At 35.3% G+C, this 24,114-nt stretch overlaps 1 protein-coding gene across 6 annotated transcripts in view; it reads right to left on the bottom strand.

Moving 5' to 3' along the window:
* Positions 1 to 24,114, bottom strand: part of ALB (albumin) — a 129,315-nt gene that overhangs the window by 5,078 nt on the left and 100,123 nt on the right. For 5 of the 6 annotated variants that reach the window (XM_028491902.1, XM_007126251.3, XM_028491903.1 and 2 more), the window contains 11 exons: positions 14,130 to 14,229; positions 11,393 to 11,430; positions 10,641 to 10,698; positions 9,665 to 9,797; positions 8,147 to 8,355; positions 7,459 to 7,591; positions 6,527 to 6,624; positions 4,908 to 5,037; positions 3,624 to 3,838; positions 2,175 to 2,307; positions 811 to 908 (listed from right to left, as the gene is read on the bottom strand). In XM_028491902.1, coding sequence (XP_028347703.1) covers positions 811 to 908; positions 2,175 to 2,307; positions 3,624 to 3,838; positions 4,908 to 5,037; positions 6,527 to 6,624; positions 7,459 to 7,591; positions 8,147 to 8,355; positions 9,665 to 9,797; positions 10,641 to 10,698; positions 11,393 to 11,430; positions 14,130 to 14,137 — 1,253 coding nt within the window. In that variant the 5' untranslated portion in view covers positions 14,138 to 14,229. Of the gene's footprint in view, positions 1 to 810; positions 909 to 2,174; positions 2,308 to 3,623; positions 3,839 to 4,907; positions 5,038 to 6,526; positions 6,625 to 7,458; positions 7,592 to 8,146; positions 8,356 to 9,664; positions 9,798 to 10,640; positions 10,699 to 11,392; positions 11,472 to 14,129; positions 14,230 to 24,114 lie in introns of those variants that run through there. The other variant, XM_024115396.1, reaches the window with a different exon arrangement.

Here is a 24,114-nt window from a genome sequence, read left to right as displayed (position 1 = left end):
TAACATGTGTAAGCTGAACAATAAATAACTAAATGATGTGTCCCTTCCTGTCTTAACTTCCACAGATAAGGCTCTATTTAAACGGGACATTAATCCATCATCTTATTGAGCTACTGCTACTGAAGACCTACTATTTTCTGCTCTGTGAAACATTGCTATATTTTGTTTGCTCATAAACTATTTCTTAACTTTCAAATGGCATCCTCAGTTCCTATATCTCAAGATTTGATATATTTCCTCCCAGACTTAAGAGCCCAATTTTTTAAACTGCACTCAAATATAGGCCTCTTCATCCCATCAACTATTTTATTTCATTTTCTCTGGTCTTTCTTGATGGAGAGTGATTAGAAATGATATTTTATTTTCAAGATTAAAAGTTCTATGATAGGGCTTCCCTGGTGGTGCAGTGGTTAAGAATCCGCCTGCCAATGCAGGGGACATGAGTTCAAGCCCTGGTCTGGGAGAACCCACACACCGTGGAACAACTAAGCCCGTGTGCCACAACTACTAAGCCTGCGCTCTAGAGCCTGCGAGCCGCAACTACTGAAGCCCGCATGCCTAGAGTCCATGCTCTGCAACAAGAGAAGCCACCACAATGAGAAGCCCGCACACCGCAACGAAGAGTAGCCCCTGCTCTCCGCAACTAGAGAAAGCCCGTGTGCAGCAAGGAAGACCCAAAGCAGCCAAAAATAAATAAATTAAATAAATAAATTTATTTTTTTTAAAAAGTTCTGATAGGTGGTCTATAAATTGCCTTAAATATTTACTAAATGAACATGAAAAGTTTAGTCAATAAGCAAAAATACTTACACATTTTGGAATGGATACTCTCCAAGTTTTTCAAAAAGTTCACAGTTTTGTTTAATTAAATTCTGAGGCTCATCCACAAGAGGCTTAAGTTTCTCAAACTGAAAAATAAAAGAATTGTGTTTACAGCATTCTCCCTGAGGACCAGATGCAGGTTGTTTTTCATCCTTCTAGGCAGAATGAAAGGCTTTTCTGCCCAAAGCCATGTAAATAGATTTTTGATGTCAAATCTATTATAATATGTCCAAACTGTTTATTTGATGAGACTGTATGAGATAAGTGATTAAGAACATTCAGACTCTGGAGTGCAACTGCTGATGTTCGAGCCAGGCCAACCTGACTCATGTTCTAGTTGTGCAACTTTACTTCCCATCTCAAAGCTTTAGAACCCTCATTTCTAAGATGGAGATGAACATGGTACTCACCTCAGAGAATTGCTCTGTAAACTACTTGAGCTAATGAAATTAAAACATAGCCTGGAATATAGTAAAAACTCAATAAATGATGGCTATGATTGTAAGCATCATCATTATTAAGCCATCTCTCCAGTTGGATCCTGAGCTTTCCGAGATAAGAGATTTTACCTTGGTCATCAGTTCCTGTGTGTCACTTGGCATATAACCAGTTTCTTGGTAGAGGAAAAAATGACTTTCCTCTGATTCTTAAGTTTGCACACCACTATATGTGCTAGGAGTACTAAATATCTCAAACGTGATAAAATTCTAATTTAGCATAGCTAAATATGCTAAATATTCTCAAAACAGATTTCCTCCTCGCACTAAATTTCTTGTAAAACCATTCCTAAACTGTCTCAAAAAAGGATTTGAAAATATTCTAAAGTACTAGATTTCACAATCTTTCTTATGATACTAATTCTTTTTTTTTTTTTTTTTTTTTGTGGTACGCAGGCCTCTCACTGTTGTGGCCTCTCCCGTTGCAGAGCACAGGCTCCAGACGCACAGGCTCAGCGGCCATGGCTCACGGGCCTAGCTCCCTGCATCGGCAGGCGGACACTCAACCACTGTGCCACCAGGGAAGCCCGATACTAATTCTTGATACTTAATAAAACTTGGAATCAGGTTAACTTTCTTTATATCTAAGTTAAATCTCTTAATATTTAAATTTATTTTGTTCTCAGGAGTGTAAAAAGGAGAAAAAGCATGGTCAAGATTTTGTGAAATTAGAGATTGCTCTCTTTGATCTTTCTATTTAAGGCTATTATTCCTATAATGTTTAAAAGCACAGAGTTGAAACCATCTTAAGAAAAAATCTAAATTGCACTATGTAACATTCTTGCGTTATTTTTCTTTCCTGTTATTAGAATCATCAGTTAAAGAGCTATATTATTTTTCCTTCCAGAAACCTACCACTGTGGCATAGCATGCAGGAGGATCATCTTTGGCACAGCAATCCTCCAGTGTGGCTTCATATCCCTTGGCAATTCTCAACAGCAATGAGACAGAGTACTCAGGATGCCTTCTCGCATATTCATACACAAACCTAATTAAGATGACAATAAAATAGATTTAGTTGGACAAATGAGCAAGAAAAACTACATAATTGGGACTTCCCTGGTGGTCCAGTGGCTAAGTCTCTGCACTCCCAATGCAGGGGGCCCGGGTTCGATCCCTGGTCAGGAAACTAGATCCCAAATGCATGCTGCATCTAAGAGCCGGTGCAGACAAATAAATAAGTAAATAAAACATCAAAAAAAACCCCCATAATTAACCACAAAAGTAACTCATATCCTAAAGGTCTGAATTTGACTAAACCCCATGCAGTAAAGCTTAGTGGCTAAGGACTTGGGGGTTCAGAGTTAAAGCTATCAAATCCTGGCTCTGCCACTTATTTTATTATATTACCTTAGGCAACTTATTAAAACTATCAAGACTTTGTTTCCTCCTCTGTGGAATGGGGATAATAATAGTACCTATCTCATAAGGTGAACTGTGGGAAATACAGGACGTAATCTATGCGAAACACATGCGGTCTGGCACATAGTAAATGTCTGAGGAATGACATCCGTTACTATTAGGTATAATTTGTTTGATTCGGACTACACCTCAAAAAGGTTCTGATAGATAAATAGAGATATATTCTTAATTTTTTTCCTCTCTGTATGAGTAAATTCTTGATGGGTACATAATTTTATGAAATATTATTTAGTGCACAGAATACTATTATAATTGAGCAATAAAAATGCAAAGTTTATCACTACACTTACTGACTTTATATAATCATTGATTTTGTCATTTAATTGCTGTCATTTAATGCTGCCTTGCCATGCTACCAGACTTCTGGTCTTTTTAACCAAATATAAAGCTCCTGGTAACATTCTACTTCTCTTTATAGTTCTTTGCTGACATCAGACATATCAATAGATAGATAGATAGATAGATATAGAGACATAAAGATGTATTACATACATTCACAGCTATATAAGTTCAAGAAATACTCTTTGAATGAATGCATGAATGGATAATATGTATATAATTTATGTACACACAAAATATTTCTACAGGTACTTCCAGAAATATTCCTAAGGAGTAAGGAATGAAATGGGGGTGTAAAAATGAACTTTTATTATTACTTTGTACTCTTCTCTATTAATTGAGCATCTTCTATATGCATGTATAATTTTACGACAATTTTTAAAATTAATTTTTTCCAAAAATGTTTAAAGATCGGGAGAAGAAAGAATAAAGAAACATTGTAGGCAACATGAAGATTGTAGCAATTCCAAAGGAAAGCCTAGAATAATTTCCTAAATCCTGAGATCATATAAAACTATGAAAGATCATTCCTTATCCACTTACGTGCCCAGGAAGACATCTTTTGCTTCATTATAGTTTTTGCAAACTTCCTTATCTTCAGCAAAATCAGCAGCTAATGGGGGCAGATTTTCAGGCAACTCATCTTTTGCCACCTCAGCAATGCAGTGGGATTTTTCCAACAGAGGCTTATCACAGCACTCCTTCAGTTTAGTGGAGATTGTAGCTTGATTTTCACATATATACTTGGCAAGATCCGCCTACAAGCAAGTTGATGGAAACTGTTCAACGTAAATTGACATTGCTGTGCTTCCTCCCTAGACTGTTACTATGTTGGCAGAACAAGTTCATTTTATTCTAAGACCATACATATACGAACCTGCCTTCTGTGAATATTTTCAGTCTGTGCTGCTAAGTCTAGAGACACAGATAGAACTCCTAAAACATTTCCACTTGATTTGAAAAAAACTAGTCAGTAATAAGCTCTCAAATCAGTTATTTATTCATTTTATATTTCTACTGTTAAAGCATTTAAATTTTAAAGTAAAACTCAGTACTGTTTTTCCAAATATTCCCCACAAATTAAGTGCAGGCATCTTGAAACCAAAAAACTAAATAAAGCGTTACAGATTTTTGAAAAATTAGTCAAGATCATAGTCACAGACCCTACTTACACATGTAAAATATCTGCCTTAAATTTTCCAGAAAGTGTCTTAGAGAGTAGGATTCTGGTATTTGGTCATATTTTTCAGTTTGAGAAAAAGAGATATGCTAAATATTTGTATTTTTAACACAGACAGTTGAGAGAATATAGAGCAAAAAATTACATAATTTCCAAAGGTCTCTTCAGATTCTAGTCTTTCTCCAACTCCTTCCACCTCCTTAAAAAATCTTCTTAGAAATCTACCTTTGTAACTGTCTTACTTCAGTTTTAAGCTTTTGTTCTCAGTTAGAATATGAATGAAAGGGATTACAAATTACTGAATGAGTTTATCAGATCACTTACTGAGTAGGATATCAGAAAGGAAGGAAGGAAGGAAGGAAGGAAGGGAGAGAGGGAGGGAGGGACTGAGGGAGGGAGGGAGGGAGAGAGAGAGAGAGAGAGAGAAAGAAAGAAAGAAAGAAAGGAAGGAAGGAAGGAAGGAAGGAAGGAAGGAAGAAGGGAAGAGAGAAAGAAAGAAGGAAAGAACTGCAAGGCAAGGCAAGTATTGAGCAGATTAGAGCATAGAAAACAATCTCAAACCACTCTCAGTTGTTCTGATGCTAAACAAATTGATTCTACCAAGTTAAGCAAGTAAGTTACCAAAAAGTATACTGAAGATTCTTTACCCTGTCATCTGCACATTCAAGCAGGTCACCGTGGCAGCATTCCTTGTGGACTTTTGTAAGATCTGTCACTATCTTGGAAACCTCTGCAAAATCAGCCTTGGGAAATTTCTGGCTCAGGAGAGCTACTGACCTAAAGAAGAAAATTCTCCCATCAGAATATTATTAACAGGCAACATTTTATATGAAAGCACTAGGAAAATACTACGTATAACAAGAAAATTTAGGATAAAATAACAGAGAAATAATTTGTAAGATTTATTAGTTCTTATTTTAAAGCTAATTCTGAACCAAATTGTTATCTTAGGGCAAAATGTTTCCTTAGGGCCTACTTATCCATTGTAGGAGTGTGTATGGTTGTCAGAAGTCCAGCAATTCATGAAAGCAGAAATCATAGAGGGATTCTAAAAAAGGCAACATGCTGAGAGGCATCAGGTTTGGAGCCCAGAGCTGATCTGGGCTTTATAGCTTATTAACAATGTGACCCTAGGCAAGTTACTTAGCCTCTCTGAGCTTCAGTCTATACAGAGTCACAACAACATGCTAAACCAAAGGATTGTTGTGAGGATTAAATTAGATAATACAAATGAAAGCATTTTATGAACTGGGAAGTGCCATACGAATTCCAGTTATCCTTTTTTTTTTATTAACTAAAACACATTCTTCCTGACTTCCAAAGGTCTCTGAGAAAAGAAATTTCATAACTTCTTCAAAATTAGAGAGTTTTAATTCAGCATATTTTTACCAAGAAATTGATTCAGCATAATCTCTCAGTTCACTGACAAGATGTAAAAGGCTAATATCCACAAGCTTTCCCAAATCATTTCGGAGTTGCCTAAATCTGATAAAAGACACTTCTTCCCCCAAACCAATCATAGCTTGTTTAACTATGTATCATTTCATGTTAAGGTTGTTTCGTTTATTGGTTTGGTTGCTTTTGGTGGTATAGATGGTAGGGATGACAGACAAAGATAGTTCAAGTGCCAGTTTCTAGAGAGTTTGCAAAATATCTATTTTCATTTTATTTCCTGTTCATGTTGACTAGAAGCGAGGGATTGGTCGCAGGGGTGTGGGAGATGGAGAAGGGGAGTTCCTTGGCTCAGATACTAAAGGATGCTTCTAGAGCTAGCTAATAATATAAAAACAAAGGCCCAGGCAAAAACAAGACATTAAGCGCAGAAAACTGGTGCTACAAGAAAATGAGAAGAAAACCTGATGGCTTAAATTAATTATCAGAACATAAAAAGACAAGCAGACACTTCAGATAATTGGGTGGAGGGGAGATAAAATTAAATAAAAGACCTTACTACAGCTTTATAAAAACAGTGGACCATTATACTAAGATCACAATCATTATAAATACATGGGAGTTTAAACACCTGTCCTAGAAGAACAAAAAATTCCTCTAGATTCTTTGACTACTTAGAAAAGATATGATAAAAAAATAATGACAAATTGTTACTGATGCTCTGGTTTTCACCTCTGTCAAATTTCTACCTTTTAGACAACCAAAAAAGATATATGTGAAAGCACTGCGTAAAATGACATGCAAGTGTACAGTTTTGTCAACTGAACCATCATCATTTACATCATTATAAAAATGCAAACTAAGTTTAAAATACCATGCTTTTAGAGCTCTTTCTCCGAATTTTTGGATACTGGTACATTTGAGTCTCTGTCTGGCAGATGAAGCCAGTACTTCTTCTCTCACAGTCTCAATCTGCAAAAAGAAACAATTTTGGAAAAATTAGAAAAGAAAAATTTTACGCAGACCACCCCTTCATAAGCTCAGATGAGACTATGCCAAATTGAATTTTAAAGAGAGAATTTACCCCTAAATTCCCAAGCATCATTATTGGCAAATAACTATTTTGTTCTGTGGGAAGAGGAAAAGTCAGTCTGCTCATAGTGGAAACCTCCAGGTAGTTAAGAACCAGCACGGAGGCATTGCTAGGGAAAAGGGAACGGAAAGGAAAAGTGGAAGGACAGAGTACACTAATATCCCAGGGAACAGAACTTTGCTGACTTCTTAATTTTGCATATAACCCATTTCAATGCCTCCTCCACCAACTCTCATAACATCAATAAACTCCCTATAAAAGAGAATGCAGTGTAAATATTTATGGAATGAATGAATAAACCCAGGCTTCTAGATGCAGTTAAATTCTCCCCTACTTTAAATTCCCTTCCGAATAAAAAAGTCTCATGAAAAGAGAAACAAAAACTGTGTTCCCTTGCTGTGTAATTTTAAACATGAGTTTCCGTATTTCACTATAGCAACTTGCACTATTAAAAGAGGCAGGATATTTAGACACATACACAGCGATTCCCTCTTCCAGATCCACTTAGGCAAATCTTAGAAGGAGGAAGGTGGAAGACATAGGCCTTCAAAAAAGGTGAAAGATCTTTTCAGGGGAAAAGACGGAGGACGGCTTTTTTGACCACGTAAAGAATTTTCTATTGGAGGCTTAGGTTTCCTAAATCTAACCATAAGATGTCCCAAAACTGAGATTTGATTATGAATTGGTTCTTCTATTCTTCTTCTGGGGAATACCTTTGGTATCAGGCAGGCACCTTTATCAGCAGCTTGGCAGCATTCTGCAAAAACTCCTTTATATTGATGAGCATAGAAAAGGAGTTCTGGGGCATAAAAGTAGGGGTGTCTTCTGGCAATTTCATATAGGTATCTAAATTTTTAAACAAAAAACAGACAGCCATTTTTCTATAGCAGACAGTATTGCAGGAACACTTGTAATCTACATTCTCCCCAGAACCTCCAAAATCTAAAGACATCTAATTTACCAGTTAAGCTCAATTTGCACATAATGAACTTGACTTTGTCACTCTTTGAGTCAGTGAAAATGTTAAACTCATACATATATATACATATAAATATACACACATGCATAAATTAGTTAAATATCAGTGATATGTTATTGACTAGAATGAAATAAGTTCTGAGTATACTAAATATATATATCTTTATAATACTTTAATACATGTCAACTTCAAATATTTTCATACAGATCATATCCTGTTTTGATGAACTCCAAAAGATCTTTGATCGACTTTTTCATCGTGTAGAATTTTGTAGTATCATATATTATTTCTTTGAAAATTGTCATTAGAACAGAAGCTTCAAGTCTTAATGTTATAATATTTTTCATAATAGCAATTGTTATAATGAGTCTTGACCTATTCCATAACTTTTAATTTTGAAGCTTAAAAATCTGATTACTTACTTTCCCCAAAACTTCTGTTCGTTTTCCTTAAACTCAGCACACAGACTATCAGGGTCTGGTTTCAACTTAGGGAGGTCTGGATTATCATCTTTGTATTTCAGGAAGCATTCATGTCTCTCAGGCTCTTGTTTCTCACAGCAGTCGGCCATTTCACCATAGGTTTCACGAAGGGATGCAACTGTACACAGTTTATCTCCAAAGAGAGTGTGCTAAGTGAAAGAGAGCAGATGTCAAATTGCTGGGCAGAATTTTGTTTTCCTTATACACAAAGAACAGTAAAAGGAATTAATATCTTGGTAAGCCTTGGTTAGTAAATCATATAAAAATCCACATTTTTCTCAGATTTAGAGAGCTTCCCTTGATTTGACCATCTATGTGTGATTTCCATAAGAATTAACTGTCACACTATCACTTACAGTGGATAAAACAGAAGGGCAAAAAGACAATGACTTTAATGAATGAGCATAACTCCCATTTCCACCTGAGGCTAAAGGCTAGGAGAACAATCATTATAATAAAAACTCAAAGAAAAATATCCTCTAAGTAGCAAGTGAATTCACATTAGGGAGGGAAGTGTTCATATAGTTTCTCATTTGATCTGCTCCTTTTTGAGAGGATCAACTTTTGAGTAGATACCATTCAAAACTGAGGAGTAACATAATCTACCATGCATTAGTTGCTATTGTATTAAAATATAGATTTTTTTGTTCTAGAAATATTTGCCTCAATGCATATTCCATTAAATGAATCCTTTCTGTCCCCATTAATTTTTATTATGAAAGTAATTATAACTTTAGGGAAAATATGCTGCTCAAGACAGAATTTATTAATTTTTTTAAAAAGACACATTTAAAAAATTCATATTTAGAGCAATATTATTGTGTGTAGCTAAAGAACTGATTCTGCCTTGAGGCAGAAGTACATATAGAGAAAAATAATAAGAAGAAAGGCTTTAGTGATAAATAAGAAACTGCCTTGTCCCCAGAAAGGTATATATAGATTAAGTGGTGAGAGAAACATAAAGCTATCCTTATATTAAAGACCTATCTGAAAATATCACAAGTTCAAAGTTCTGATATTTTATTGTATGTAAAAATATGAATATCCCTAAAGTGAGGAATACATAGCTGTACTATTATTTTACCTGGGTAACAAAGTTAGCACTGAGATCAGGTGAGTACTTTCTGAAGATAAAAACTATACTATCATTATTAGCCTCTATGAAAAGAAATCTAACTTCAAATTTTAAAAAGAAACTTTTACAGATAAAAAATTTTCATTTAAAAACACTATGATTCTTGTGTGTGGTTTTAACAAAGAAATGTTTTTAAAATTGTGGGTATACTAGAATATATCTATCATTGAAGAAACAGTGGCTATACCCACTTTTGAGCATTGCTTACAAATATGGTCATTTAGTAATAATTGAGAAAACTAAAGTGGTATTTGTTTTCTTTTTAAACATTCAAGATTACGTAAAGGAAGAAGAAATACTATTCAAAATCAGAATATACTTACAAGTGACTTGTCACAATTTGCAGCTGACTCATCAGCAGCGCATGTTTTTGCAAACTCAGTCACATCATTCATTAATTTTACATGCTCATCAAATGGGCTCTGCTGAAGATACTGAGAAAAGGCAATCAGCACCCTGAAACGAAGGACATAGAAAAATGTAGCATAATAAAATTTTAATATACAGTAGGTTGCTATGCTAGAAAACAAATAGTGTGTCTGTATATGTTCTATATTTTACACATCTTTCTTACTATTATCCAGAAAGCCTGTTCACATCAGCTATTATCTGAGGCCTAACCAGGTATGTGTGGCTTTCTAAGCAAAGATGATTATATTTCCACCACGTATAAAAATATGTGTGTGCATGTCAGTAGATGCATACACATAGAGCAAGCAAGCAAAATGTATTCTAAATAGACCTAATTGTTAAGACTGGGGCATTACATAGGCCTTTTGACTATTTAAAACAAAAAACAAAAAACACACACATATCTTATTTAATCATGCTGTAGAATGAGATAGACCTTGAAAAATAAACTATTTTCTCTACTTTTACTAGATTAAAAAATATTAAAATCATCTCAAGAAACCACAGAACTATTTGCTAGGTAAAAGAATTTAGTAAGCAAGTTGTGAAAGGAACTTTCCACCATGCAGGTTATATAAGAGTTCCAGGGCTACACTGTCCAAACAGTTGCCATTAGCCATAAGTGACAATATATATTTAAATAAATTAAAATTAAATACTGTTTAAATTTTTTATCCACAGCTGCGCTTGTCATATTTAAAGTACTCAATAGCCACATGTGGCAACTATATTGGACTAAACTGATATAGAATATTTGCATCAATGCAGAAAATCCTATTGGACAGTACTGTTCTAGAATCTTTGATGACAGTGGAATATAAGGATTTCAAAATTATAACCAATACTATTAGAAACGTTAAATTTTCATTCTTAAATATTTTAACTTACAGGCCTTTGAAATTTTCTTCTCCCAAATCATTAAACCGATGAGCAATCTCACTCTTGTCTGGGGGGGAAAAAAAGATTTGCTTTAAATTCTAAAGAAACAACTGGTTAAGATATAATTTTTTATGTTTCTCTCCATTTGACTTAGGTATTCATTTGCTCCAAGATATTGAGCTCTGACTCCCAACAGAAAATCTTAGGATGATGGTGAACTATTTCTTCTGCATTTAAGCAGAAGAGTTATTTAATCTCAAATGATACTATTTGAAAAATCATTAAATATTTATAGCTTTATATTCAAACCTGGATAAGATCTAATGCCTTTGCAGTGTCTATTAACAGCCACTGAGAGGACATTCTGAAATGAAAAATATAAATACAAGTTCTATTTATAAGATTAAAAACACAGGTATTATATTTTTTTATATAAATTAAGGTACAGTGGATAGACCTTTGGGAATCTGGAGTTTTGAATTCTATCTTCAATTATATTCTGTGAAGTTTAATTCACTCTGCCTAAGTTCCCTCATGTGCAATAGCAAATAACAGTTACTAAACAATTCTCACTATTTGTTTCACCTAGGATGTTAGAAATATAAGATAACTTCTTAACGGTTCACAAATACAAAATATAACAGTCTAGAAAATAAATGCTAAAGGAAAACTTATTTCATTAAAGATTCAAGGTTTACTGAAACCTTCTTTTACTAGGAAAATAAAATAAAAGTTGAACAGTAGAAAAATAGAATTCTTACGTGTATCTCGACGAAACACACCCCTGGAATACGCAGAGCTGAAGAGAAAGATAAGGGAAATAGAAGTCACCCACTTCATTGTGCCAAAGCCTTGTGGGGTTGATAGAAGAGAAAAGGTAGGATGAATAGAGGGAGATCAGCACTAATATACTTCTTTAGCCAATAACTGTAGATTATTAACTAGACTCATCTTTGTATTTCATTGGCTCACAACTGATTACAAAAGTCATATTATTCTTGCCAAAAAAATTGTTTGACTAAATCTGTTGCACATGTTTGCGATCTGGAACTGTTTTCTCCACAAGACCTTGTCAATTCATTAGTTATGTAAAACACCTTATCAAATTTTACATAAGAGTTTAAACAATTTGTACGATTACCATGTTCTCTGTGATTTACCATTTGAGTTTTCAGTACTTGCAAAAATTTAACCAAACCAATAACTTAGCATGGAAATAACATATACTAAAAGAGCTAAGCTCTGAATTGTATCTATTACTAATTCAAACTGTACTTTTATTGATAAATAATGAAAAATGTATACATACACACACACATTTGAGAACTAAGGAAAAGCCATAGCAACAATAATAACTGAAATGGGTATTCAAAAGTCCTACATTTTCATCTCAGCTCTGGCCCACGTGTGGTTCAGGCCCTAGAGCTAAGTACTTAGAGGCAATGTGGGTATCTCTCATGAAATAGACATGGGGAAGAAAATGGACACAATGGCAGTAATGATGATCTTTGCCATCATAATATACACAGGACAGGCTGAGCCTGATTACACCTTTAGTGGTTATAAGAATACTAGATCTTCTTTACCAGGTATCATATTCTTTCCATCCCTATTTCACGCTTTTTTTCTTTCTCTCTTTTAATAAAAAGAGAAGTCACATGCTCTTTTTAAATGTTATTTTAAATTTCAAAATGAATTTAACTTCATGTCTAAAAACAAAGCAAAACAAAGATAATTTTTTAAAAATGTTTTTTCAAACTTCCTTTCTTACTCTCCCCACCCAAGATTCTGATCTCTACCCCTGAATGATTATTCTCTCTCTGCCCTTTTGCTCTGAAAGATGAACTATGCATTTCAATCAGTGGGAAAATTGACCCTCTCTGATACTACAGAACAATAATTAGTACCAAGCCAGTCATTTCATTTAATTAAATAACTGAGTCAATTAAAACTGTCAGTCATTTTGCCCTATGGCACATATAGACTCAGAGACTAGTAAATACTCAAGAGAAGAATTATTTTTCCTATTCAGTCATATGGTGAAAGAAATACACTTTCTATGATCTTATTTTATTTTATTTCATTTTCAGGGTACTAATTAAATAATCAAGCACAGAAGAGGAGATAATAGAAAAACAGGTGATAGATATTTAGATAGGTGACAGAGATAGGTAATATACATACAGATGATAGCTAGCTAGCTAGAGCTGCTGATAAGAGTTTTTTTAATGGCTCAAGGGGGTCCGAATAAGTGAGCCAGACTTGTCTTTCCAGCCATAGCTGAACAGAAGTAAATGAATATCTGCCTATGGAATTATTTCCATTGTTGAAAACCATTTCTTTGAAACCTGAAATTGTACACTGTAAAAGAAAGAAGGAAACTATGTTGACTTTTTAAATAAAAAAATAATTCCTTTTTGGGTAAATGAAGTCAACTTTTCTTTTAGCCTCCAAGAAAAAGTAGGCACTTTTATTTGAAGTCAGTATTCAACCCGGCCTTTTCCTTAAAATGAGTCTTCTGGGAAGGCTTGATCAAACACACAGTCCTTATCATTGGACTTAATTGTATGACTAATTCACAAAATCAGGCCTTTAGCATTCACACATATACTTTGTGCATATTTTTTTATTTAACAAATGAAGAGAATAATATTAGTTTTTCCACCTACTTTGCACTCTAATATTATACTGTACTACAATAGTAATATAGAAAACCAAAAGAAAATCAAATTCATTATGATTCTAGAAACCTAAAATTGATATTCTTATATTTAATGAAGATTGCATAATTTTCAAATATGAAACTGAAACACCTCAAAGAATCTTACTAAGAGTATCAATAATGCATTTTCCATATGTGTATCCTTTTTAAAGACTAGCAGATGGTTGAGACATTAAAATATTTAATTCTTAACACTATCTGTTTAAAATTTATCTTAATTAATAAGTATCCCTTGAATATTTGCATCTTGTGGGTTCCCAAAGTAAGGATACCTACAGTTTTCTTCGATTAATTCTGCATGTACATTATAAACTGAAAGAAAAATGAAACTACATAATTGTTGGTTATTTCTAAATATTCTGCTCTTCAAGCTTTTAAGTCATATTTAGTTAGTCATCAAAGAAGTCTGGCATGGGAGTAAATGCAAATATTTAAACCAAGAGTTAAAAATAGGTCTTACAGATTCTAGTTTCTTTTTATGGAAAAAGTTTAAAGAGAGAGTGGTTAAGATGATTACTTCATATGCAAAGATTAATAATGTACTGATCATTTAGAAGAGAAAAAGAATACCTCAGTTGAAATATAACTGGGAATTAAACCTGAGCCTTTATCCCTTTTGTCCTTTATTTTTGCATTCATTTTGACAGGATAGAAAAGGCACAGTTTTGAAGCAAATGAAATCTCTCTTGAGACCAGTCCCCTACTTCCCTGCCCTGCTAATCATAACCTTAAACCTACACCCTCCTACCACACTCTGAATTCCTGAAGTTTCTCACCAAGTCATCCAACCAGCTTTCCTTCCAACTGTCCATCTTCTTGGTCCAGGCCTTATGCCATCTCCTTCTGTGATAGATTATTACTTCTGTGTTGTCTTCTCTTAGAAAAAAAGTGAAACATATGCATTAAAATGTGACAACAATGTCGGATAATAGCCTCAGTATTTTAATAGAGACTTTCTAGAAACACTTAACCCAAAGTCATTCCAAAATAAGGGAAATGTGGATCTTTTTGGAGAGAAATTCAAGAACAAAAAAAATCTCTTCTTAGCATTTTTCCTACTATACTATGGACATATGTGTGGAGAGGTAGGGTAGATCCTACCTATCATGAAGGCTCTGGACTGCTTTCTAAAATATACGAAGAGTAGAAAAGTAAAAGACCATTAAGCATCAAACTAACTAACTGAAACATGGTAAGCAATTTAATTTCTTGTTCACTTGTGAAGATATATTTCCCATTAATAAATAAGAAAATAAATTGTCCAAACTGTATGAACTTATATAGGCATCTAATGCAAACAAAAAATTGTAATGTAATCCAAATATCAATTGTCCCCTCATGTCCCTCCATAAACAGTTGCATTAGTGAGAAAATTCTTTGCTGAAAATTTCATAGGAAACAAAGAAAAGAAAGTTCACATTATGAAAACCACACTAGATCACCATTGTTGGCTTGTCCCATCTCTTAAGTCCTTCTCTCTCCAAAGCTCCCATGGCAGGAGGGTCCCTTTTCCACCTTTCCTCATGTTACTCTGGGCCTCTAGAAATTACATGTACCTTCTCTCAGATTTCCTAACCATTTAGTTCAAACTTCTCAACTCTTTACTATGCAGTTTAATTCAGCTCAGTGTCAATTTCTAGCTCCAAACTTGAACATGCAGATCTAGTTATATCTTTATGCTATATGGGTCAAGTTGAATTAAATCATCTTTAAGGATCCTTCTACCTTGAACATTCTGTGATTTCATATTCCCAATGAAACAGTCATAGCATGAGAAAAGGGTCTGACTGTTAGAATGAATATAACAAGTTAGGAAATTGGGACACAAATCTGAGAACTGGTCCATTGCTAAGCTGCCCAGTGGCTCATCAGGCATTACTCTCTATCCAATTCAGGTTAACATTTTTAAGAAATGAAAAGATCATTTAACTTGTCTAAATTATGGAAATAAAATGACACTTTCTCATATCTTTCTATCATTTTTCCAATCCAAGAAAAATATAGCTAATGCCTGAAATCCATGTTTATTCATTCTTTGTAAAGTTAACAACAAATAGTCTATAAACATAGAAATTGAAATTAATACTAGTAACTCGTATCTCATAATTGTAGCTACAGATGGACATCAAACAGAAATTAATACACTGCTGAGAGTTTAATAGTGCTTAGTCTCTTCATATTCTATATATTTTTTTCAAATATAATTCAAGAGACTTACTACCTAAAAAGGAGATTAGTTTAAAGGTACAAAATGGAACTATTTTTAACCTCTTGTAAAACAACAAAGGTTGTATAGCTAAAATATTCTTATGTTAAAACGTCAGTGGATCAAATTTAGGAAGTTTTCATTAAAGGATAAAAATTGATGGGCTTCCCTGGTGGCGCAGTGGTTGAGAATCCGCCTGCCGATGCAGGGGACACGGGTTCGTGCCCCGGTCCAGGAAGATCCCACATGCTGCGGAGCGGCTGGGCTCGTGAGCCATGGCCGCTGAGCCTGCGCGTCCGGAGCCTGTGCTCCGCAAAGGGAGAGGCCACAACAGTGAGAGGCCCGCGTACAGCAAAAAAAAAAAAAAAAAAAAAAAATTGTTTTCTCCTTCATGTCTTCTAAAGCTTAAAATTAATCAAATGTTTTGTAATCTTACAGTGCTGGACTTTAGCTGAAACTTCTCTGGCTGGCCACCCAAATGAGCCATGAAATTTAAGTCTTGAAATTCTCGTCACCTTTTTAAGCATCTATATATGAGTTAACATCAAGAAATGAATTATTTGATCCAAAATAACTTGTAGGGCTTCCCTGGTGGAGCAGTGGTTGAGGGTCCGCCTGCCGATGCAGGCGACACGGGTTCGTGCCCCGGTCCGGGAAGATCACACATGCCGCGGAGCAGCTAGGCCCGTGAGCCATGTCCGCTGAGCCTGCGCGTCTGGAGCCTGTGCTCCGCAACGGGAGAGGCTGCAACAGTGGGAGGCTGCATACCGCAAAAAAAACAAAACAACAAAAAAACAAAACTTGTAACTTTTAAGAAATATATCAAATAAATAATTGGCCTAATCTTTTTTAAAGAGAAATTCATCTCTAGCCTAATTATAATAAACTATACAATGTAAATATTTTTAAATGATTTTAAATATAATTATTGCACATATAAGCAATGAATTGTTCAAAATTAGTTTTTCGTGATGTAGACATTGAAAAGAACAAAATTCTTTTATTAGAATAGTATTTATAGGTTTGAAGTTTCTGTCTGCAAAAATAGCTATTTGATAATAATATGTTGCTATAAAAATATGCATTCAAATAGCATAAAGAAGTAATTTCAGTAACATATGATGTTGACCATGGCAATTTCTTTCCAAAATACTTTTGATTCACAGTTGTGAGATATGCAGTATATTTAATACGTGTAGCTTAAATTATTAGATGAAATATATACAATTACTATTTCAATTTTAATTTTTATATTTACATTAGATATTCATTCATTCATTAAAATTATATAAATTGGCCTCTCAGCATTTAATGTCTTGAAGGCAAATGCTGTTATTGATGAGTTCAAATTTCTCTTTGTTATTACATGGAAAATTGGCAAAAATTGCACATGGAGAAGCATGGTATCTAAAAGCAAACATTGTCCTAGCATCAACAAACCCATTATTTATTTAGGAACACCAGTGTTCTTGCTGACAGGGCACAATTCTGAATATAATGTTTCAGACTTATTTTATTACATATTATTTTAAGCAGTATCACCTAGTCTTTCATTCATGTGAAAGAAATGTATCAAATGCTCACTAAATGCTCAAAATGCATTGAATGCTCACTAAAGGCCACGCATTTCCTAGGCTATGAGGATACAAAAGATTAATAAGATACAGTCCCTGACTTTGAAGTTCTTGAAGACCTCCCTAGGTCTTGAAGCCCACAGTTTAATAGGGAAGATAGAACCATAGAAAGATAATTACACTGCAACATTGTAAAGTGCTGTGCATGTAGAACACAAAGTACTCCTGAGGTGATGAAGAAGTATCAGAGGAGAAGCTCTAAATTCAAGAGCAATCTTGTCCATAAATAAGATGTGTGGGCTCTAACCTCTTCAGGTAACTATGCAACTCAACAGACTGTAAAGCTTCAAATTTGCATCCTCTGGGTTCATTTTTGTCTATGAAGGAACTTTGCCTGAAGAAATGGAATGAGTAGGTAGAGGGCTGAGGGAAGTAAGGAGGGTAAGAATATGTGTAATTTCTAGATGTTTGATAAAATACCAAAATGCAGAAAGCAAAGAGTTAGACCTGAATTTAAAAGACAATGAAATTTCCTGTAGGAGTAAGAAAGAAAAGAAAGGCAGGCTGGCAATCAGAAAAAAAAAAGCAGAATTTTCAATTATTTGGATTTGCAGGCAAAGCTAAGGATGAGATTGGTCATTTTAATATTATAAACCCCAAAGAAATGTATTGTTCTGGTAGAAAGCTACAAAATTTCTATGGGGAAATAGTTCATCTAAGATGACTGACAAAGTCAGTAGACCACCCAAATATTTAGTGATAAAACAGTGTTCTTGATTCAAGCCATATTTATTTAATAATACCATGTGCCTGGAAGTCTGAGAGGGCTTTCCCAGGGTTTTAAACTGAGTTTTAAACTGAGAATTTTTTAAATGGGCATAAAGAAAGATGAAAGAAAATAGCCTTCCAGGCACAGGGGACAAAATATGCAAATGCTTGAGAAAAAAAAGAGCATGAAAGAAACTGAGAAAGGCTAGAGTTGAGGGGAAGCACAATGTGAGATGAGATATGAGAGTAGATGGTTTGTATGTCATCTTAGCTACAGTAGTATATTTGGTTTTCATTCTAAAAGCAACGAGAAGTTGAATGATTTTATTAGCCCAATGATATAATCTGATTTATGTTTCAGAAAATTACTCTGGTTGCAGTGTAGGGAAGAGACTAGATAAGGCAAGAGTATATCCAGGAAGACTAGTCAGGGGATTAATGCAATAGTCCCAGCAACAGATGGTGAGATCTTGACCTATATCAGTGGTATAGAAATGGAGAGAAACGGACAGATTGAAGAGATATTTAGGAGTGGTACTGGTCTTGGACCCAAAAAAGAGACCCCCTTCTATAAAATCCATGCTTTAGAAGGCCTCCTCCAGCTTCTTCCAGCTATATTCTGCCCCAGCTATGTTCTGCTTCCAGCTCTGCTCTGCTCACAAAACCGAGGGTATGTCTTCCTCCTCTTCTAGACCATGATTCAGGCACCCTAACACTGGAACTCCCAGTCCAAACAGCTCTGAACCTCTTCTAGGGCCAGAGAGTTCCCTTACATGAGTATATCTTTCCATGGGCAGACCATATTACTGATGTATTTACTCCTAGGTCTGAGAAGTGGCCAAGAGGCAGCTTTTGAAGGTGGTATATAATAAGCTGAGATATAATAAGTGGAATTTCCATATGCACATAAATAACGCCCCTTCATAGTACAGGATAAAGCCAGGGATAGGCAGAAAAGAGAGGTGGGCCAGGGGTGGGGAGTGGTTCTCTCTAGCACAAAACTCCAAGGAGAAAAAATCAGCAGGACTGGATGGATTGAAAATGGTTGGTAAGAAAATTAGAGGTGTCATGATGATTTCTAGCTTTCTGCCTTGTACAATTCAATGTTTGTGGCATGACTCACAGGTCTAAGGAGCACTGGACAAAGACCAGAGCTATGTAGGAATATCACTAGTATGATTTGGACATGTTTAATTTCAGGCATGTTTGAGACATCTACGAAGAGATGTCAAAGACAAGAAAAAGAAATATAAGGAATCCAAACTGGAAAGTAAGAAGTAAAGCTGTCACAGTTTGCAGACAACAGGATATTATACATAGAAAATCCTTAAAATGCTACCAAAAAAACTACTAGAGCTCAACAATCAATTTGGTAAAGTTGCAGAATACAAGATTAATATACCGAAATCTGTTGCATTTCTATACACTAACAATGAACTATCAGAAACAGAAATTAAGGAAACAATCACATTTACAACTGCATCAAAAAGAATAAAATACCTAGGAATAAACTTACCTAAGGAGGTGAAAGACCTGTGCTTGGAAAACTATAAGACACTGATGAAAGAAATTGAAGATGACACAAACAGACGGAAAGATATACCATGTTCATGGATTGGAAGAATTAATATTGTTAAAATGATCATACTACTCAACGCAATCTACAGACAATGCAATCCTTACCAAAATACCAATGGCATTTTCCACAAAACTAGAACAAATAATTTTAAAATTCGTATGGAACCACAAAAGACCCCGAATAGCCAAAACAATCTTGAGAAAGAAGAACAGAGCTGGAGGAATCACACTCTTAGACTTCAGACTATACTACAAAGCTACAGTAATCAAAACATTATGGTACTGGCACAAAAACAGACACACAGATCAATGAAACAGAGTAGAGAGCCCAGGAATAAACCCATGCACTCATGGTCAATTAATCTATGACAAAGGAGGCAAGAATATACAGTGGAGAAAAGACAGTCTCTTCAATAAGTGATATTGGGAAAACTGAACAGCTGCATGTAAAAGAATGAAATAAGAACATCATCTAACACCATATACAAAAATAAAATCTAAATTGATTAAAACCTAAATGTAAGACCAGATACTATAAAACTCTTAGAGGAAAACATAAGCAGAACACCCTTTGACATGAATTTTAGCAATATTTTTTTGAATCTGTCTCCTAAGGCAAAGAAAACAGAAGCAAAGATAAAGAAATGGGGACTAATTAAGCTTAAAAGCTTTTGCACAGCAAAGGAAACTATCAACAAAACAAAAAGACAACCTACTGAGTGGGAGAAAATACTTGCAAATGATATGACCAATGAGGGATTAATATCCAAAGTATATAAATAGCTCATACAACTCAATATAAAAAAAAACCCAATTAAAAAATGGGCAGAATATCTGAATAGACATTTTTCCAAAGAATACATACAGATGGGCAATAGGCACATGAAAAGATGCTCAACATCACCAATCATCAGGGAAATGCAAATCAAAACCACAATGAGATATTACCTCACACCTGTCAGAATAGCTGTCATCAAAAAGACCACAAAAAACAAATGTTGGCAAGAATGTGGAAAAAAGGGAATACTTGTACATTGTTGGCTACACATTGTTGGGTGCAGCTACTGGAAAACACTATGGAAGTTTTTCAAAAAACTAAAAATAGAACTACCATGATCCAGCAATTCCACTCCTGTGTGTATATCCAATAAAAAAAAAAAAACACTAATGTGAAAAGGTACATGCACCCCAATGTTCATAGCAGCATTATTTACAATTGCCAAGATATGGAAGCAACCTAAGAGTCCATCAACAGATGAATTAATAAAGAAGATATGGTATACATATACAATGTAATATTACTCAGCCATAAAAAAATTTTGCCATTTGCAGCAACATGGATAGACCTGGAGGGTATTATGCTTAGTGAAATAAGTCAGACAAAGAAAGACAAATACTGTATGCTATCACTTATATGTGTAATCTAAAAAATAAAACAAACTAGTGAATATAACAAAAAAAGAAACTGACAGATATAGAGAACAAACTAATGGTTACCAGTGGCGGGAAGAGAGGAGGGACAAGATAGGGATAGGGATTAAGAGTTACAAACTACTATGTAATAAAATAAATAAGCTATAAGGACATATTGTACAGCACAGGGAATATAGTCAATATTTTATAGTAACTATAAATGGAGTACAATTTTTTAAAATTGTGAATCACTATGTTGTACACCTGAAACTTGTATAATATTGTAAATCAACTATACCTCAATAAATAAAAAATATTAAAAATTAAAAGAACACTGAAAAAAAAGAGAGATGTCAAGCAAGATAGTTATGGAGTCTAGAAGGCAGAGGCAAGGCCTAAGCTTGGAATATTATTTATGAGTCATAAAGCAGTACAAGATTGAGATAGGCTGGGAAGAGAGTAACATGAGACAAGGAGAGGCCCATTATGGAGTGGAAAGATCAAAGATCAAATAACAGGTGGCCAGAGAAGAGGAAACAAGTCAAGGCGTTGTTATACCAGGGAATGTAAGGGAAGAGAATGTTTACTAAAGAGTTACAAATGTTACTGACAGGGATAGTAAACAAGAATTGAAATAATATCTATTGCAAGAGCATTACCAACGTCCTTAATAGAGCTGTTTGATGGAATGATGAGCCCCAAAACCACACTGGAGTGGCTGGAAAAGTAGATGGGAGGAGAGGAATAAATAACTACAGTATAGATAACTCTTCCAAGAAATCTGGATGTGAAGGGGGGCAACTGGAGAAGGTTGAGGGTGAAAGAAAATTTTCACTGATGAGCATTTAGAAGCCAATGACAAGGGTTTTACTGATTGTGGCTTTTATGTACTCTGTAAGGAAGGGATTGCTAAGAATGAATGGCTTGGAATTGAATATTTGAGGGAAATTGAGAAAGTTGAAGTATTCATAAAAAAAAGGGAATGCACTAAACAGAGAGACGTATTACCTGGGGCTAAATTGAAAAGTAAGAAAGTGTATTTGTGGCACTCATCTCCCTCTGCAACCCCTCACTAGGGCTCATGATAAACCCTCTCTCCCATTCCACAGCCCTCTGCACACCTCAAATGCATGTCTTAGATGAACCCCAGCATTACTGTTCACTTAGGTTCACCAAGCCCCCCACTGGCATCCCACTTCTACGCTGTGTGCCTTCTCTCTAATGGACACCCCATGCCAAAACTATCATTTCTGAATTTGTAGGCAAATTCAGGTGGGTGTTAAAGATCAACAATCTTAGTAAGTAAACTATAACTCCACAAAATCTAGAAGTCTCTCCTTTATCTCAACCCCATGCTCCCAATTTCCTCAGCACTCTATTTCCTCCACAAAACCACACCTAAACTTCTTTGAAACAAAGGCATTTTAGAAGTACTGCTGTTGGTTAATTCCTGAGTGGTATCTCAGATAGGAAACCAAGTGAAGAGCAGAACCTGAGGCAGAGGTTCCATGGTTCTTCAACTCTCACCATGTAGGTCCTACCCCACTAGGACAGAGGTTAATTGACCCTTGTAAATAGCCTGTAAGGCCTGAATTTTGGTGCTTGAACTTTGGAATATCTATTTGGTTGCTCAGAAACTTATTTTTCTCTTTTTCTTTTTTGGATCATTAAGGTTGTTAGATCAGTGTTTCCTTACAATTGAAATGCTGCAATTTATATCCTACATGCCCAGTATAATATATAATAAGGTCTTTGAGGGGATACCCCATGTATTATTATGTTCATTATATCTAACACCTGATCCAGTGCATACTTTGGATATGGAAGCCATTCAAAACTTTCACTGACTGTCAGTTTAACTTGACTGAGCAAGAGTCAATTGCACTCCTGTGGTAAGAGGCCATGAGCAACTTGATATTGATACCCTATGTCCTCCCACATTTTGTGTTTCTCATTGGAATGCAATCTGGGAATTAGTTTGGTTACAGGGATAAAATGGAGGCAAACATGTTAGCAGATGCTGACTTACTTCAATCCTGGCCAAATAAAAAAGCTAACACATTCTTGCCATTAGGCATATGGAGTTGTATTTACATAGCCTGATGATATATCCCATCGGTCCTGCAGCCACATTCACTGTCCAGAGTGTTGCTCAATTCTTAACCTGTTGCCATATGGCTGACACTTCTTTGCACTCCCCACCCAAATCCAAGTCCCAAGCCAATACTAATTCCCATTTATAATCTTTTGTATGCAGTTTAGGTGAGTAAACAAAAGGGGTGCTAGAAAAGTTCAAATACGAAACTCTTTCCAATGATTCAACCGCCTTGTTACGCAAGACCATCTGTAGAGAACTTGCTCAAGACCACTTACTACACTGATGCTATTGCTTCTTCATTAGCCATATTAAACTGATAGCCACAATAACCTAAATCAGTCCATTCAGAGGTTGTTCTTTGGTTCATTTTGACTATACCTTAAAATTGTGAGCACATTTCTGGGAAATATCAAATATGGAATGTGTCTGCAAGGATGAGGAGAAGAAGGTATGAGTAATATTCCTTTACTCAGTAGGAAAAATCTGGTGTAGTCAGACATTAATACAGATAACCTTTTTTTAAATTAAAAAATGTTTTATAGCAAAAAAAATGATTAGATTGCATGCTATTTCTAATATTCTTTGCTATCCACACACTGGGGTACATCTAACCAACTTGTGCATATGTTGGAGTCTCTCCATCTGTAGCCATGATGATCTAGGAAGGATTTCTATACCCCGTGAACTTGAAATTATTTCCTAATGCCTGATGGCACAATCCAAAATCTATATTAGCTTGCTCCTTATTGCCAAAAGGCTCTACAACCCATCAACTAAAATAAGATTCTTATTTTCAACTATCTTTATTTATTTATTTATTTATTTATTTTGCGGTACGCGGGCCTCTCACCGTTGCGGAGCACTGGCTCCAGACGCGCAGGCTCAGCGGCCATGGCTCACGGGCCCAGCCGCTCCACGGCATGTGGGCGCAGGCTCAGCGGCCATGGCTCACGGGCCCAGCCGCTCCACGGCATGTGGGATTCTCCCGGACCGAGGCACGAACCCACGTCCCCTGCATCGGCAGGCGGACTCTCAACCACTGCGCCACCAGGGAAGCCCCTCAACTATCTTTAGAACAGTTTTTCAAACAGGGTCACAAAATAAATTTCATGCCATGACCAATA

This window comes from Physeter macrocephalus, chromosome 7, assembly GCF_002837175.3.
Source record: "Physeter macrocephalus isolate SW-GA chromosome 7, ASM283717v5, whole genome shotgun sequence".
NCBI lineage: Eukaryota > Metazoa > Chordata > Mammalia > Artiodactyla > Physeteridae > Physeter > Physeter macrocephalus.
The sequence above is the reverse complement of the archived record's forward strand: the minus strand, read 5'-3'. Positions and strand labels throughout refer to the sequence as shown.